General features: G+C 30.7%; 1 protein-coding gene across 1 annotated transcript in view; it reads left to right on the plus strand.

Moving 5' to 3' along the window:
- LOC145284767 (anamorsin homolog) overlaps positions 1 to 17,374 on the plus strand; it is a 64,051-nt gene that overhangs the window by 39,403 nt on the left and 7,274 nt on the right. Inside the window, exon 6 of the mRNA XM_080133736.1 lies at positions 4,905 to 5,023. Coding sequence (XP_079989862.1) covers positions 4,905 to 5,023 — 119 coding nt within the window. The remainder of the gene's footprint in view (positions 1 to 4,904; positions 5,024 to 17,374) is intronic.

Consider the following 17,374-nt stretch of genomic DNA (forward strand, 5'->3'; position numbering starts at 1 on the left):
ATGGACAGAGAAGAATGGTGGAGAGTAAGATAACTCAAAGAAGCAGCACATATGTTGGGTGATAATCAGTTACTAAGCAGACCTAGTATAAAATTTAACATCAAGTGGGAGCCATTAATTATAAATTATAGATAATAATAAAGTAGGTAGTAATAATTAGGGCTAGAACAACAGCATATTCTTTTCATTGTTTTGACTCTCAAGTTTGTATCTGTTGATATTTTATGTGCTTTTATATAGAGTGATGTGGTTCTCAGTTGATTAACTATGTCTGTGTCGGATATATAATCGAGAGTCAAAACAATAAGAATATTCTGTTGTCATAGCCCTAGTAATAATATATAGATATATGGTGATTGATAAGTAACCTCTATTTTAAAATACAGACAATTTATTTTTGAAATATAATTTATACAAATTAATAAGTATGAAAAGAGTATAATGCATGGACTTTTATTGAAAATTCAATATAGGTACCAGGACTAGAATTTGCATCAACCGATTTCACAAGAGTCATAACTTCATGTATTCACCCTTCAAGATCTTATAAATTTCTTGGTCTAGTTGAGCAGATTTGCTCTAAAAAAAAAGTTGCAATTAAAAAAATTAAATCCAATGCAATTTTGCAGAATATTAGTCCTCGCGCGAAAGAGCAGGAGACAAAATGATAATAATAATAGAATAACAATAACAATAAAAAAGACTTTCGTTGGTGAGGACTACTATTGACCGTAACCAGTTATACAGTCCTTTTGAAATTTTCATCTCTATTTTTCTCGTTATATACTGAATATTTGTTAATGAGACCTATATGAAATATGTTCCTTATTAAATTTGAAAGATTTTCTATTCTGAAAGAGGTTTAAAAAAATTTAATCTAAAAAAGTTATTTTGAAGTTTTTGTTAAAAAAAATTCAGATTTTCTCATTATTCAGACCTGTATTACAAAGAGGGGGGGTGCAAAAAATGAGTTGTGGTGTGAGGAGAAATACAAACTGAAATAGATAATATTCAGACCTGTAATAATACAAAGAGGGGTTTGCAAAAATGAGTTGTGATGTGAGGAGAAATACAAGCTGAAATAGAGAGAAGGAGAGTTTTAAAATATAATCTTAAAAAGATAAGATACAAGTTAGAAAAGCATTTCATCCAAGGCATGAAAATTGTTAAACAAAATGTTTTTACTATAGGCTTTAAAAATAAAGATACAAGATTCAGTTTGAAATTTATTTATCTTCAAAGTGTACTTTTATAAATTTTACAAAGTAAGGTATAAAAAATTAATTTAAATTGAATCAAGAAATTACCTTGGATTTATTTTATGTAATGTACATTTTGTTGCAATTTAAAAACATTATCTTTCATCTAGCAATTAATGATATAGATATAAAATTTTCAATGATATTTCTTTTTAAATCTTGTACCTTTATTTTTAAAGCCTATAGTAAAAACATTTTGTTTAACAATTTTCATGCCTTGGATGAAATGCTTTTCTAAATTGTAGAAACTATGCATAAATAGAATTCAGCATAATAGTGAAACAAACCCAATCATCTAATAAGAAAACATAAAAAATGAATGAGTAATTAACTAACACTTGTTTTTAAAGACATATGCTACTTTCATGTAGTGGCTTGCATATCCATGATTGAATATATTAATAATTTTTTAAATAGAAAAAGTAGGCTTTTAATATCAATATCTGAGCAAGAAAAAAAATCAGCTTTGTAGGTATACACCTTTAGTTTCATTTCTCCACTTGTCTACTTTATTCTATGTATGTGTATATATATATGTATGTATATATATATATATATATATATATATATATATATATATAATTAAAATTCATATTAGCTCTACAACAGTATTGAGCACTTTCTTCAGTTTTTATTAATTACCATCTCCACTATATATATATATATATACTACCAAAAGTACCTGTCGTTGACTGGGTTCAAAAACAGTCTACAGAAAATGGACTCTGATTTATGAAAGTATGATAGGTTATGAAAAGGAACAGTTGTAAAGGGCTAGCTTCGAATTTGGGGGTATCAAAACCAAAGCAAAATATGATGAAAGTAAAAATAAAATAGATAAACCCCATAATTTATTATACCATACCTGTTCACACTGAAATACTTATCACAATATTCTGTGGATCTATATTAAAAAACCTTGTTAAACTTTGTGACATATTTCCATTCTATGGAGGTCAGGTGCGAACGAACACCCCATAATTTTATTATACCATATTTCTTCAAACTGAAATATAATTATCAAAGTATACTTACACAGATAGATATGAAAAGTCTATATTAAAGTTTGTGCCTATTTCCATTCTATGGAGGCCAGGCGCGAACGCAGACCCCACAATGTTATTATATCATCCCTATTTAAGTTAAAACATACTTATCAAAGTATTATTATGTACATCTATATCAAAAACACTTGTAAACGTTTTTTTTTTTAATTTTTTATTTCCATACTTTGTGGACCAGGTGCGAACGCAGACCCCACAATTCTAATGAACCACCATTCTGCCAGATGAAACATACCCATTCCTGTGTCTCGATACATCTTCTATCATTATATGTAATCAGTTTTTTAAAATAGTTAACTATATAGGAGCCTATTCGTGACCAGACACACACACACACAGACATTCAGCTTTATATTATATATATATAAGTAAATAGTTAATAAAACATGTTAAAAAACACTTTGAAAAAAAATTAAGAACATATTTAATCTGAAAAGGAAACACTTAAGTGGATAGTCTTTAATCCGTGGAGTTTTGAAGAAATACTTTCCTTCTCAACAGAGGGTAGGAATTAGCAAAATGTGGGATCGGATTTTGCATATAAAAGTATTTGATGAAACTGCAAGTATTATAAGCCCTATCTGGTTGAGATTACTTTATAAATATTAATTCTTTAATATTTATAATATACTTTAGTTTTCCCATCTTGGATCATTTTGGTAAATTTAATTGTAATTTTCATTTTATATATATATATATATATATATATATATATATATATGTGTGTGTGTACACTTGACAATGGGACTGTGGTTCAAATAGTCCTAATGATAATAAGTATCAATCTCCATTACATAAACATTATTTTAATATTATTATTATAACCATCATCAATAGTATTATGTTACTATATTTATTTACTATTATTTTTGTTTTTACTATTATGATAATTATCATTATTAATAATATTATTATCCATTATACTATTTTTTCCATTCAACACATTTCTTTCAGTTGCTATTCATTTACTATACGTATTGAAATCAGTTGCATTTTGATGTTGATACTAATTGAAACAAATGTTAAAATTAAAAAAATTTACACAATAAAAAATACAACATTCTTCTTTCATAAACAGTTAAGAAAATTCATGTGAACTATGTCGGAAGATTTTGCAAGAAATGAACGTAGCTCAAAAACAAATTTCCAGTTTTTCCAATGTTTTTCATTATTATTTCATTACATTTTGTGACCAAGATCGAGGGACCACTTGTAATATCAAATAAAATATTAAATATCAAAAGTAACATCATTTTTATGTTTCATACCCCCTCCCCATAACCTTGAAATTACTTTTCTAGAAGCATAGTGGAATAATATTTGAACATATATATATATATATATATATATATATATATAATAGCTTTCAAAAATCCCAAATCAATTCTCCTTAGTTGGTAGTTTATTACATTTCTAAAGGAAAATTATTACAATATTGTTTTGAACTTGAGATATGAAAATAACAAATGAAGACACAGTATGAAAATCATCTCCATAATGAGAAGAATGTAGGTTATTTGAACCATGTAAGTTGTTCAAAATAATGTTTTTCCTATATTTTTTAAGGAATTTATCTGATGAGTAAGCCACTAAAAATGTAACAAAGACATAATTTTGTTGACTTGTTAGTTGCAAACAAACAATATTGTAATAATTTTCTTTAGAAATCTAATAAACTACTAAGGAGAATTGATTTGGGATTTTTGAAAGCTATTATATTACACTATTTATGCTCTGAACTTCAATTTTATATATAGGTGAAAGGTTTTCTAATCGAAAAACAATTATTAATGGAAGAACTTTTTATATATAAAAAAATTGTTTAATATATTATGATTAGCATTTACAAATTGATTTTCGTTTCAAGTAAATGATATATATATATATATATATATATATATATATATGATATTTGCATCTAGAAACAGAAATAGGTTTAAGACTCATAAAATGTTACTAGAATTATTTGCAAGGATTTGTGGTGCAATAGATATAATACTTGGTGAAATGCAGTTTAAAAGTTACATTCCTGTTGATTGAGTTCAATTCTCAATGCGGGTAACCCAAAAATACGATTCACTTTCTCATGGAATGAAAGTATGCTACTTCCGTTTGAAATTATGTGCAGATTCACGAGTTGAACAAGATACACTTTAAGGACGAAATGTGCAAATGATGCTCAAGATGAGAACAGTAGTCCAAAGAATCAGAATAATCAATCTTCATCTCAAAAATTCAAAACCAAACTATAATTTATTTTATTTTGTAGTTTACAGAATGTTAAACTTTCTTTTTATTTTGTGAAAAGAAGTATAGTTTATCATAAAGAAATTGTCATTAACAACTTTTGGTAGCATAAATAATTGGAAATAATGTGAATTTGTTTAGCTTTTAATTAAATCTCAAATGGTGGATTTTATTTTAATTTGAACTAAATACTGTCAGGGGGAGATAATTCAGTCTCTTTATATAATTGGATTTCAAATATTTTATTTGCTATAAAACTCTTACTTTTACTGCTTCTGTTAATCACCAAAATACATAAATTTTGATTTTTGTCATTTTTCATCTTTGTTCATAGTTGACTGTGGTGGCAGTAAAAAGAAAAGAAAAGCTTGCAAAAATTGTACATGTGGTTTAGCTGAAGAACTTGATGGCGATCCTTCCAAAGTTGCAATGCCAAAATCTGCCTGTGGCAGTGTAAGTATATTTTTTCTCTGTTCACATGCAAAGAAAGATTAACAAATCAATTTGCACATATTTTACTGAGAAAGCAAATTTGGTGCTTGTCCAGAATTACCCATGTTAATAAACAAAAATGAAGAAACATTTGTATGATATACGTTCCCTTGATGGAAAGAAAATATTGTATTCCAAAAATCACATAAATTGATCAGATAGTTTTATTTTTATAAAGAAAATCATTTTGAAATTTGATCTTTTTTTTGTTTTTAATGTCTCTGATGTTAAGAATGGCTCTTTAAAATCTTGGCAATTTGAATTTTTTAGCGTTCTCTTCCTTGTTCCATCAGCCTGTTTTCAAGATGGCATAATGATATCGTCACTGCTTAACTACAACATTTGATTTTTTTTTTTTATTTATTTAAAAATGAAACCTGGTGCTACCAGATCACTGTCTAGTGGCTTCCTGAGACGAAATGCACCTACATTAAACTTCTGTTTTTGTTTTCTATTCTCTTTTGTAAAACTTAATTATGTTCTACAAAAACAAACAACAGCCCCTTTCCCTCCTTTTTTTTTTTTCTTCCCTACTTCCCAACCCCGTCGGTGGGGCATTAGAATACATCAACTATCCCCCCGCAGAGAGTAAAAGCCTCTCAAAAAGCCACCTGTTGTAATGACCCGGAAAAGAATCTTGGTGGCTGAGCAAAATTAAAGATAACAGTTGCAACACTCCACTTTGGCCTCGTACAAGGCTAGGTGGGTGGTCGGAGGGGCCTGATCCGATCAATCGGCTAGTTACGTCAAGCCCTAACATCTTCTACTTTTCTATCAATTTCCTCTAAACCATAACAAATACAGTTCTACCTTGTACCACTATAAACTATATACATATTTTTCCCTCTTTTCTATGTGTTAGAAGGCGGTGGCTAGGGTCAAATGTGCCAAATGATTAAAGTCATGACATGGCTGTATAGTGCCGGAAGTTACCACAAATGACTTGGTTTGTGTAACTACAGGATTATGGGTGCTCATGGCTCCCATTTGGAACATGTATACTGTTTATGTAGCCCTGGCATGACAAGGCGAATGGGTTTCCCCCTTAACATGCTCCAATATTGGACTCTGAGGTGGGTGAGGAGCATAAACAATGAAATTAAAATATATAGGCAATCATAAAAACTCCAAGCGCCAACATGTCGACTCTGATAGTTCAGATAATGAACTACATCAAACATCCTCAAAATTTATTGTATTGGAATCCACCAAAGAAACCAAAATAACTGACTTATCACCGTTTATTATACATAAAATTATATCGGCATATATTACCCCAAAAAATTTAAAAACTTTAAAAAATAAAGCCCTACTGGTGGAAGTGGAAAGAGAAAAACATGCCACTTTTCTCCTAGGAATGAAAACTTTCCACAACATAAATATCAAAACTTATCCACACAAGAATCTGAATACATCCAAAGGTGTAGTAAAATTGAAAAACCTATCAATGTGCACTACTGAAGAGATAACAAAAGAACTTAAAAACCAAGGAGTAATAAACGTTAAAAGAATTACAATAAAAAAGAGAATCAGACTATACATACGAACACTTACATTATGCAGTTCGATAGACCCACTATCCCAAAAGAAATCAAAATTGGGTTCAACGTTGAGAAAGTCGAACCCTTTATACCAAATCCACTTCGGTGCTTTAAATGCCAGAAGTTTGGGCAACATGAGGATGCATGTATGGAACGAGTAGTGTGCGGCAGATGTAGCCAGAGTGATCCAGACCACACTGTCAATGACTGCAATCTTGATTGCAAATGTGCAGAAAACCATCCAGCTTATGCTAGAGCATGCAGAATCTGGAAGAAAGAAAAGGAAGTAGTGTCAATAAAACATACCAAAAACATCTCCTTCCTCGAAGCCAGGAAAATAGTAGATGGATACATAAAGGAAAAGACATACTCTCAAGTCACCTCAAGTTGTATATCATCCAACATCACTAACCAAGACTCCAAATATGAAATACTAATAAACAAATTGTTACAATTAGGACCAAACGACTGGCCCAAATTTATAAATGAAATCAAACCAAGCATATCAAAAATTAATCATCCCATTAAATCATCAACTAATGTTACCAATAAAACAAATTCTCAACCAAAATCAGAACATCCAAGAAAACAAAGTCGATCAAAAGAAAGACCACAAAAATCACCAGTACTTCGTGCAGATGCTGAAAAAGATGAAACTAAGGAAAAACAAAATCAGTTAAAAGAAAAACTACACAGGTCACCAATACGTCTTCCCCGTGGTGAAAAAACACACTTGAAAAACAAACAAAAAAATACATCTACTAAAAATAAAATAATATAAAGAAATTACCACAAACAGAAGCCACTACTACTACTACAAATAGATTTACGGAATTAGAAGATATGGAAACTGAAGTTACTCCTCAAACCAAAAAAAAAAAAATCCTCATGAATTACAAGAAAATCTAATGGAATTGCCATGGATTGAACGCAAATTACAATGAAATTTTATTGTTGCAAACCAAATTTAATCCTTTGGTTATTTGTCTCCAAGAAATCGTCCTTAAGAATGAGGACAATTTGAATATAAAACACTATCAACAATATAACTACATTCATAATACAGGACTTAATAATACTGTAACCCTTTTCCTCCTTCCATTGCAAAACCCAATCATATTCTGCAAGGCAGGGAACAAAAATGACAAAATCCACTATAAAACAACCAAACCAAAAGCTACGAACTAACGATTGAAAATACAACGAGCTTGAAGAATAAAAATCTCATAAAATAACTGGATACAACATCGAATACTATTCCCAAAATAACTGGATTCGGCATTAAATAACCCACAAAGGGTTGATATGCCGTTAAACAAAAAAAAAAATTTTAAATGAAACTATTTGATCAATGTACATTATTTTTTTTTTTGTATATGATCTTTTCTTTTCATCAAGAATACGTTGATCATACATATTTTTCTTTATTTTTAATATAGGGTGAATTCTGGACAAGCACCACAAATTTTATTATTGTGAAGATGTAGGTAAAATGCTATCTTACTCAAAAATATGTAAAGTAATTAGTAGTAATTAAAAAATTCTTTTTGTGAAAAATCTCACTAATCTCAATTTGCGTAAGAAACACTTATCATGAACAACCATCAGTTTTTGGTATTTAGGGTGTTAATGTGTCCCAAAAGAGTTCACATCAGTCAAGTCTTTCTCAGTCTATCATTTTCCCTAGTGCCTGTAATTCCAGGCATATTGTAGAGTTTCTGTAAGAGGTGGTATGCCGAACCATCTGAGACATCCATAATCACTCCATTATAAAGTTTCTGATAAAGTATGATTGAAGGGACCCTTTCCTCCAGTTGGCGTACTGAAGAAAAAGATCTATTCAACCATTCTTCAACTCCATAACACATCTGGATATTACAGGAAGACATGGCTTGAGCACATAATGAACAGATATGTTTTAATGTTAAAAAAATGTTGCATTAATGAAAGTTAATTTTTCTTGTTTCAAGAAAACAGTTGCATTATGGTCAGTGTAATCTTTTTTTAAACAATTGCAGAAATAATTATAAGTTGTAATTTTTTCGTTATTCATCATATACATAAAAAGGTGTGTGAATTTGCTTTACTGCTACCATTGAAATATAAAATATTCTCAAGAATATTTTTAAATGAAAATATTTATTCTTAATGAAAAAATAAAATTGTATTCTTTTTAATAGTACTGATTTTAATTTCTACCAGAAAAGTCTATCTTTAAAACAAAAGATAAATCTCAATAATACAGATATACTTTATAATATATTACTTACTATATTATATTTTATCATAACACATGACATGTATCTCTATAATAATAAATTTCGTATTTGTACAGTACAAGACATTAAAAAAAATGAAAATATAAAAAAAAAAAGTTTAAATTGTATCTGTTATGAAATGAAGTTCTAAAAAAAAAAAAATTTCACTTAATTTCATCAAGTAGTTTTTTTTTTTGTTTTTTTATACAGCAAAAAAAAAACAATTTTTTATGATATCGAGCAAAAGGTCCAATTTTTAGGAAGAAAAGCTAGTATTAAAGAAAAGGAGGGAGTGCCGGCACTTTAAATTGAGTTATCTCCCCGTGGCGTTTCTAAAAATCCAAACAAATATTTAAAAAATTCAAAGATGTCTACCTTCAACGTGTTGTCATAAAAACGTGTTTTTCTGCTGTGAAAAAAAATTACTCTATCAAATTAAGTGAATTTTTTTTTCTTCAGTTCAAAATGGATATGTACAATATAACCTTTTTTCGATATTTTCATTTTTTTAATGTCATGATTAAACTGTACAAGTGCCATAAATTTATTAGATAACTTTACTTTAGCAATAATTTTAACTTTGAATATGATGAATGTGTTATTAACACTGTTGATTTTTACATTCTGGCATGTGTTGGGCATTTTAGAAATTGATTTCCAAACTATTATCTCTGCCCAAATCTTTATCCTTTATTTCCTTCAAATCCATTTTTATCACTTCTTGTTGGTCTCCCGACAAAGGAGGAATTTAACCTAGTAATTCACTTTCGTTTGTCTGTTTGCACTTTTCTTAATAACTACTCCTCGTATTTTTAAATTTTGCACAAACATGAGTCATGGTGAAAGTAAATTTTTGCCAGACAGATTTTCTGGGATAACTCTTGTTGCCTCCCTAAGGTGAATTATAGGGATAAAATTGCACTAAAATTATTGGTGAATTATTGCTCCCAAATCGTTCGTCTGCTCATTTGTTTGCACTTTTCTCAATAACCATGCTTTGGATTTTTTTGAAATTTTGCACAAATATTAGTCATGATGAAAGTAAATCTTTTACCTATGGAGAGGGAACTTGAATGCTCAGCTTGTTTTCTTTGGTCTTTCCCCTGTCGGTTGACTCTACTAACTCAATTGTTCTACATCTACTAACCCAGGAAGTTGCATCAGTTCTTCATCAGTTCTAAGTAGTTATCGTTGTTTTTAATGAAAACTCAATTTTTCGACTGTCAGATTTCACTATTATAATGAAAAAGAACCCTTGCATCCATTTAATGTGACCATACCCTCAAAGCCTCTCATTCTGCATGCATTTTCTTATACTGTCCAAATTTAATCTTCCTTCGAGTTCAATTAAATATAAGCTTGTCTTTCAGACTCACATTACACCTCCTTTTTATTTTCATGTCATTTCTTTCCATGCAACACATGGTCTCAATCTTCACTGGCTGTGTTTCATTTCCATACATCACACGTCATACACATACCTGATAGACTCTTCCTTTAAGCGACAGTGGTTGCGTACTTCTAACAAAAGTTCCATGAATTTTCTCCATTGACTCCTAATTTTTGTTATCGTACTAGCACCTGCTCCACTTAATGCTACAATCGTATCGCAAGGGTAACAAAATTTCTGAACAATTTTAATAACTTTGCCACAGTTGAATTATTTTTTATTTTGCCCCTGGTGTGCCTTTTGGGTTAAAATAACTAAAATTGACACTTTTGTGCTTATTAAAAAATATTGATGCCTTGGATTTTTATAAAACTTTCTAAAAAGTTGTAACTAACTGATTTCTATATAATTTTACGATGATTCTTGGGTGTGCCCCAGGGGCTCTTGTAGGGCTAATAAAAATACTCCACTTTTTGGGACTATTTTACCATATTTGTCCAAAATTTTCTGTGTATGTTTATTTAGCAGTTTTGTATGGTGCTGAACTCAAATTTAAATATGTTAAGGCCTTGGAGACTTTTGGGGCTAAATGGGGGCGGGGGTAAATGATGGACGTAGTCATTTCTTTTTTTGCACGATGCAGAACTCAAATTTACATATGTTAAAACTGCACCGTTTATTAATTTCCACCAGGATTTGAAGTGCCCTGGGAACTTTTGAGGCTAAATGGAGGGTGGGGGCAAATGCTGAACTTAGTCATTTCTTTTATGCCTCGTTCACTGTGCACTCATGGGGGGACCATGCCTGCTTCACTTGTTATTCTTTTTAGAAAACTTTAATTAACGTGTAACGGGATCCCAGGCAGTGCCAGGTATCCTGTTCAGCTAGATGAAGATGGAAGAGGATGAGATATAGTGGGGGGGGGGTAAGCTGACACTTGGTCAAAGAAAAACAGATGTTTATGAGATTTCTGTCCATCAGAAAAGAAATAGTATCTTTTTCAATGAAAAGAAAATATAAAATCTGATAATAGGATTCGTTGGAACAAGAGATTGTTTTTCTAGTTGGATTTGGTAAAAATGAATTTTAAATAACTAATTGAGTGAGACAGGTACAATGACTTGCGTTCAAAATGTCTGCTTTGGTGTCTGGGGGATGTTGTCATTTGGGTTCACCTGTTGTATTTAACTACCAGGCCACTAAGCCAGTAACAAGTTAGTTGGACAGATAAATAAATAAAATTGAACCTAGGGAGAGATATGGTCACGAAAGAGGAAGAAGACGTTCACAAGAAAAGAGAAAATGAAAAGAATATAAAATAAGGGGATAGAGAAAGGAGTTTAAGAGCTAAGTGGAAAAACTCTTGTTCTTAGCTGGGAAATTAATTAGAAGAACTTAAGTTATACAACCTGCATCATGAAGCTCGGATCAAAGAACTCGACTTTAAACAAGTGTAAAATGATTTATGAATAATTTTGTTTGGTTTTTACGAAAATGAACCAGAGTTTTTCTTTGTTTCTCGATTGCCGGCCTGAATGAAGATGCAGTTTATTTCAGGTATGCCCTGACGCCAGATGATAAAAGAGATAGACTGGATCCAGCACGAAGCCAGATTAACAGCCGAAATCGACAGTGTTGCCACACGGACTTAGGGTCATGCACATTTCGCGTGCCCTGAGCAGCAGAGAGATATTTTACAGTGAGAGTCTGGTCACGTTTGAGGGGTCCACCACTAGACAAGTCAGAATGTTGCCCTGCTGGGTTGCATCTATGGTCCTGCAAGCCGGGAGCGATGAACATGGCCAGAAGTACATCACAAGTATGCTCCCACGAACCAGGTTAGCGACGGATGCGGCCCGGCCCTCGGACAAGAGAGGGCGTTAGGGTTATAAACGAATGTTGAGATTTCATTTGAATTAAGCAGAAACCAGTTAGGCTTTTAAGGATTCTGGTTTCATCCAAGAAATTCAAACTTTAAATTATAGTGAAAATAGAATGACAGTCAACTTAGTCTTCTGTTCTGATAGCTTTTGATAATAAAAGAGATGCCCTTCTAGATTGAAGAATTTTTTATTTTTGTCCCAATTCAGAATGCCTGTTTTAGAGAGGTAGATGTTCCTCATATTTAAACTGACCTTGTGTCTAATTTTGCCCTCCTGGGGTCATAAGTAAAAACAAGTAAACTGGGACCAACACTCAATTTGCCTTCTCAGATCTATCATTTTTTTTATCAGTTATTTTTTTTAAATTTCAAACACTCATCATTTATATGAAATTTTACTTTTTAAAATCATTTACGATTTTAAATTTGAATTTTGAACAATAGTATCATTCTTTAAATATCAAATTTCGATACCTTCACAATCAAAATTAAATTATATCTCTTCTGTCGTCATCAGAGGTCTGATATTTTCTGACAACCTACAATCTCAGCCTCCAAACTTGATGATTTGAAGAATTATGTTCAAATTCTGTTGAGGTCCTTATTGATGGTTTTTCATCCAAGTTATCTTCAATCGTCCAACTTTCTCCAGCCTTCCACCTCATATTCTCTGCATATTTTTATCTAAGACTCCCTCCTCTCACCTTTACCAACTAATCATTAGGAGTTAACCTTTCACCCTTGCCAACTGACTATCAGAGCTGATATGTCTAGTCTGATCTGACATTGTATATACATCTTTTTATATAGAACATAAATTCTGAAAGACAATTGTACCTACTTTCACATTAGAGTTCATTTAATAAACTGATAATACATTGAGAGTTCTCGCAGATTTAGTTAATATCTTTAGAATTATTTCCAGTTAGAATATACCGTGATGATAATTTGAATATCATTTTTATAAACTTCCCAAATGCTTGAGTGTTTCTGTTGTTAGTAATAACCATAGCAAGTTAAAGGATGTATACATTTTAAGTCCAACTTGCTTTTTATTGCTTATCATTGCCAATGGGATTTGTGAGCAGACAAGAAATCACAAATTGTGTAACAAATTGTTTTGTTAGTGTCAATCACCTAACTGTTAGGTTATGACAAGATAGATGAGAAGTATTCATTTGTCAAAATTCTTGTGTAAACAAAGAAACGTTTCTGGATGTCTCTAATTTATACATTAGACAAAGGAATGAATGAAGCACTATAAATAGGAGAGTGTTAACTTATCTTTGTTAACTCTTTCTTGCAGTTGGGTTGACTGACATGTTTCATCATTCGGTATCATCACTTCAATAGACACTGGGGAAAGGGTTGGGTAAGGTGTTTGTCACTTTACAATTTGTTGATATTTGGCTTGTAAAAAAAAAAATCACATGACAACTAGGAAGTTTTTTAATGTGTAGACATTGCAACTATGTTGAACATCGAATTACTTTTCATTTGAGGTTACTGACATTGAAACATTGTAAAAAAAATATGTGTACCAAATAGTTTCCTCTATTTTCACATTATTCTCTTTTACAATCACAAAAAAAGTCATAACACTGCACAAACACACACACACTAGGTGTACTTGTGATCCGTTAAATCACTATCACTTTTTGTTCCATTTTGATTTCATAAACTATGACATTTGTTACGACATTCTTCTTGCATATCTAAAAATAATGAATCTTTTTAATTTACTGTATATTATTCATAAGAATAATATAAAAGTAAAGTAATTTTGCATTCTAATTTACATGTTTATGTTGTGTATGAACACTATGTAAATTTTAATAGAGACAAATAACTATTAGTGAATTGTTGAATCAACATCAGCAAGGAGAAATAATTAGATAGCTGTGAAAGATGGATGATCTATTCAGTTAATTCAAAATTAATGCTAATTAGAACAATTAAAATGAAAGCTATTTTTTTTTTTCAAACATAACTGAATCCCAGAACTAAAGAATATTTTAGCATGTATTTTATGTCATTAAAGTATATATGAATAAAATCTTAGAGAAACAAACATAGATTTAGTTTAATACATATATTATCTAAAAATGCAAGTAAAAGATGACTAAAATTATTAAATGAAAATATGTTAATTACAAATACTAAAAACATAATCAACTGTTTTTTTTTTATTGCAATTCTCTTTTTGTTAATTTGGTAGAATCGTTTCATATTCGTAAGATATTTTGATTTTTACTGTTGGAAATTTTTTATCAGTACTCTTATTTTATTTACATTTCCATGACATTTCCCTCATTTTCTTTGTCTAGCAAAACTTATTCTTTTTATGCAATTTTCATGTGTATTTGATTAAGTATATTAGTAGTGAATCTACATCCGACTATTGGTTTAATGATTTTCTCTTTTTTGTTTGACTCTGCAATCACGAAGTTCAGGAATAATGAGACCTTAATCCGGTTTTTGCTCTGACATGCTGTCTTCATTTTGTAAAAGAAAAATTGAAAGCAAAATCACTGAAAATTGAATATATAAATCCATGCAAACTCAAGATAAAACAAACTTTTTTGTTTATTTGTTTAGTTTTTATTCTGCTGATGAATGGATTAATGTTATGGGTGTTATCATGTTTGATTCTGAATCTTTCAGTTTTATTTGCTAAGAATTTAAAAAAAAAACTATTCTTTTTGACTTTTTTATTTTTTATTATAGAGCGAATACTCTATTGATTATTATATTGTACCGAATATATAGTAATGATTTCAAAAGTAACAAAGAATTACTTGGTGCCATCAACTAGAATCAAAACCAAAATGTGTAGATCCTCAACCTTATTCATTATCGTTATCGATACATATATAAAAACTTTTTTAAAAAAATAACATTAAAGATATAAATATTTGCACATGTGTAGAAATAACATGTTTAGTCAACTTATGCCTGTAAAGTTTTAATTTTTTTCCAATTTTGACCTCCTAGTATCTATTTTTATTAAAAACCAAATTGAATTTGTTCCATAGGTCCAAATCCCCTATATATCAAGTTTCAACTCTAGACTAAAAATTGGCAGTAGTTTTGTAGAGACCATTCCTCATAGAAAGAAACATGCAAAAATCCACAGAAATAACTCATGACATGATTTCTTCCCCCAAGATAATGGAAGGAAGAAACCAAGAAATAATATATTAGATAAATTTGAGTCTGATTTTGAAAATTCTGCAATCATCATATTCAGTTTAACGTCTGTTTTACATGTTGCATGTGTTTGATGGCTTTCAGAAATTGACCTCCAAACTATATCTGTCCAAGTTTTAGCCCTCTTTCTCTTAAGTCCATCCGAATCAGTTTCTCCCATATTTTCCTTGGTTTTCTCTGTGAACTGTGATTGCTACCTCAATTGTTCTAAAATTACTGACCCAAGAACTCTCATCTATTTTTTTCAATGTGGCTATACCATAAAAGTCTCCTGTTCTGCACACGTCTTTCTGTACTGTCTAGATTTAATCTTACTGGTTTAATCAGATTAAAGCCTGTTGCATTGTATAATTCTCATATCATTTCTCATGTCCTCAACACTAATTGGCCAGGTTTTACTTCTATATATCATCACACTGTGTACACATGCCTGATGACTCTTTTCTTTAGTTGACAGTAGTAATGCTTTATTAGTAATGGCAGAAATTTCCTGAGCTTATTCCATCTACTCATAATTTTTGAAATCACATTAATTGTGCTCCAATGGTATCAAAAGGTAACAAAACTTGCCATCCAAATATACTTTCTTCTGAGTTCTCATTTATCTCCATTGTCTTATAATTCTTGTGCACAAACCTGTTATCCTCATCTCAACCTAGCAGTAATTCCATTGTACTTCCTATGTACTCAATGCGTAACAGTATCACAAAAATTGAGTTGCACTCTCCATTTCTGTAGTGATTGCGGCATATTGGATAAATAAAATTGCCAATCTAGGGGTCTCCATGAGAAAGTATGTTGCATAATGATGTCTCAACTGGTATTGTTACATCATTTGCTGTCCGTCATCTAAAATGCTCCAAAGTATGTCCCACATTGATATTGATGGCTCAAAGTCATATGATAGGCCACAAGATATGGAAGGGATCAGTTGATGATGATCTGACCTTAGTGGCTAGCACAATCAAAATGATAACAGATAAGGAAAGTTGGAAGTAATTCATGAAACATTTAACTTGAACATGAAATAAGATGAAAAATTGAAATAATAAATAACAACCAATGATCAGCACTTTAGTCTTGGTAACATTCACTTTCAAACCTTTACTTTTCATAGCATTCCTCCAAGTTTTAATCTAACAAGTAAACCTTCCATGGTTTCCTAGACAAATACTAAAACATCAGCATACTGCATCCGAACAACCTATACAGAACAACAATGCTTCTGTGACACAAGTAAAAAGCAACAGACTCCGTACAGAACCCTGATCTGTTCCTACTTAAACATTAAAGCTGTCACTAAATGTGTTGTTGATTCTAACACAACTTTGAACATTCCTATACATTGCTTGAATAACCTTTACTTAACACTCATTCATTTGCCTCTAGTTTAAGCAAAGTCCATTAGACATTGCTTGGGATTTTGCCAAAAGCAAAATACAGATTCTTCTTATTATTAAGGTATTTCTCTTGCATTTATCTCAGGATAAATTTAGTACCGGTGGTACTTTGGCCAGGCATAAAACCAAGCCACATTTCATTTATGCTTATCTGACTTCTTAATTGCTACTCAATTATTCTCTCAATCACTTTCAGGATCTGATCTATCAAGTTTAAGTCTCTGTAATTACATTTATCTTGAATAACTTTGTTAGATTAAATTATTTTTAATTTTAATGCCAAATTGTTTTTAATCTTTACAATTACTCAGATACATTATTTGCTAACTTCTAATCAAATGTTCTTCAACTAGAACACCTAAATATCTATACTAAACAAGATCTACAACTAAACCTCCTACAATAACATCATATAAATTGATGTGAATGATATAAATTGGTTGTTTTATTTATTGGTTACTTTTTATTTGTTTACTAGCTGGGCTACCCGACGTTGCTCGGTACCATATAAACAATGAGAAAATTGAAGTTGATTTTGAATATAATTGTTATTCTTTGGAGAGAGGAATTTTTATTATGTATGTATCATGTGCTATTTCGAGCAAAAGAATATTTTACCTACCCTAAGACG

The sequence above is a fragment of the Euprymna scolopes genome, chromosome 9, assembly GCF_053919585.1.
Source record: "Euprymna scolopes isolate OS-2025 chromosome 9, ASM5391958v1, whole genome shotgun sequence".
NCBI classification, from domain to species: Eukaryota; Metazoa; Mollusca; class Cephalopoda; order Sepiida; family Sepiolidae; genus Euprymna; species Euprymna scolopes.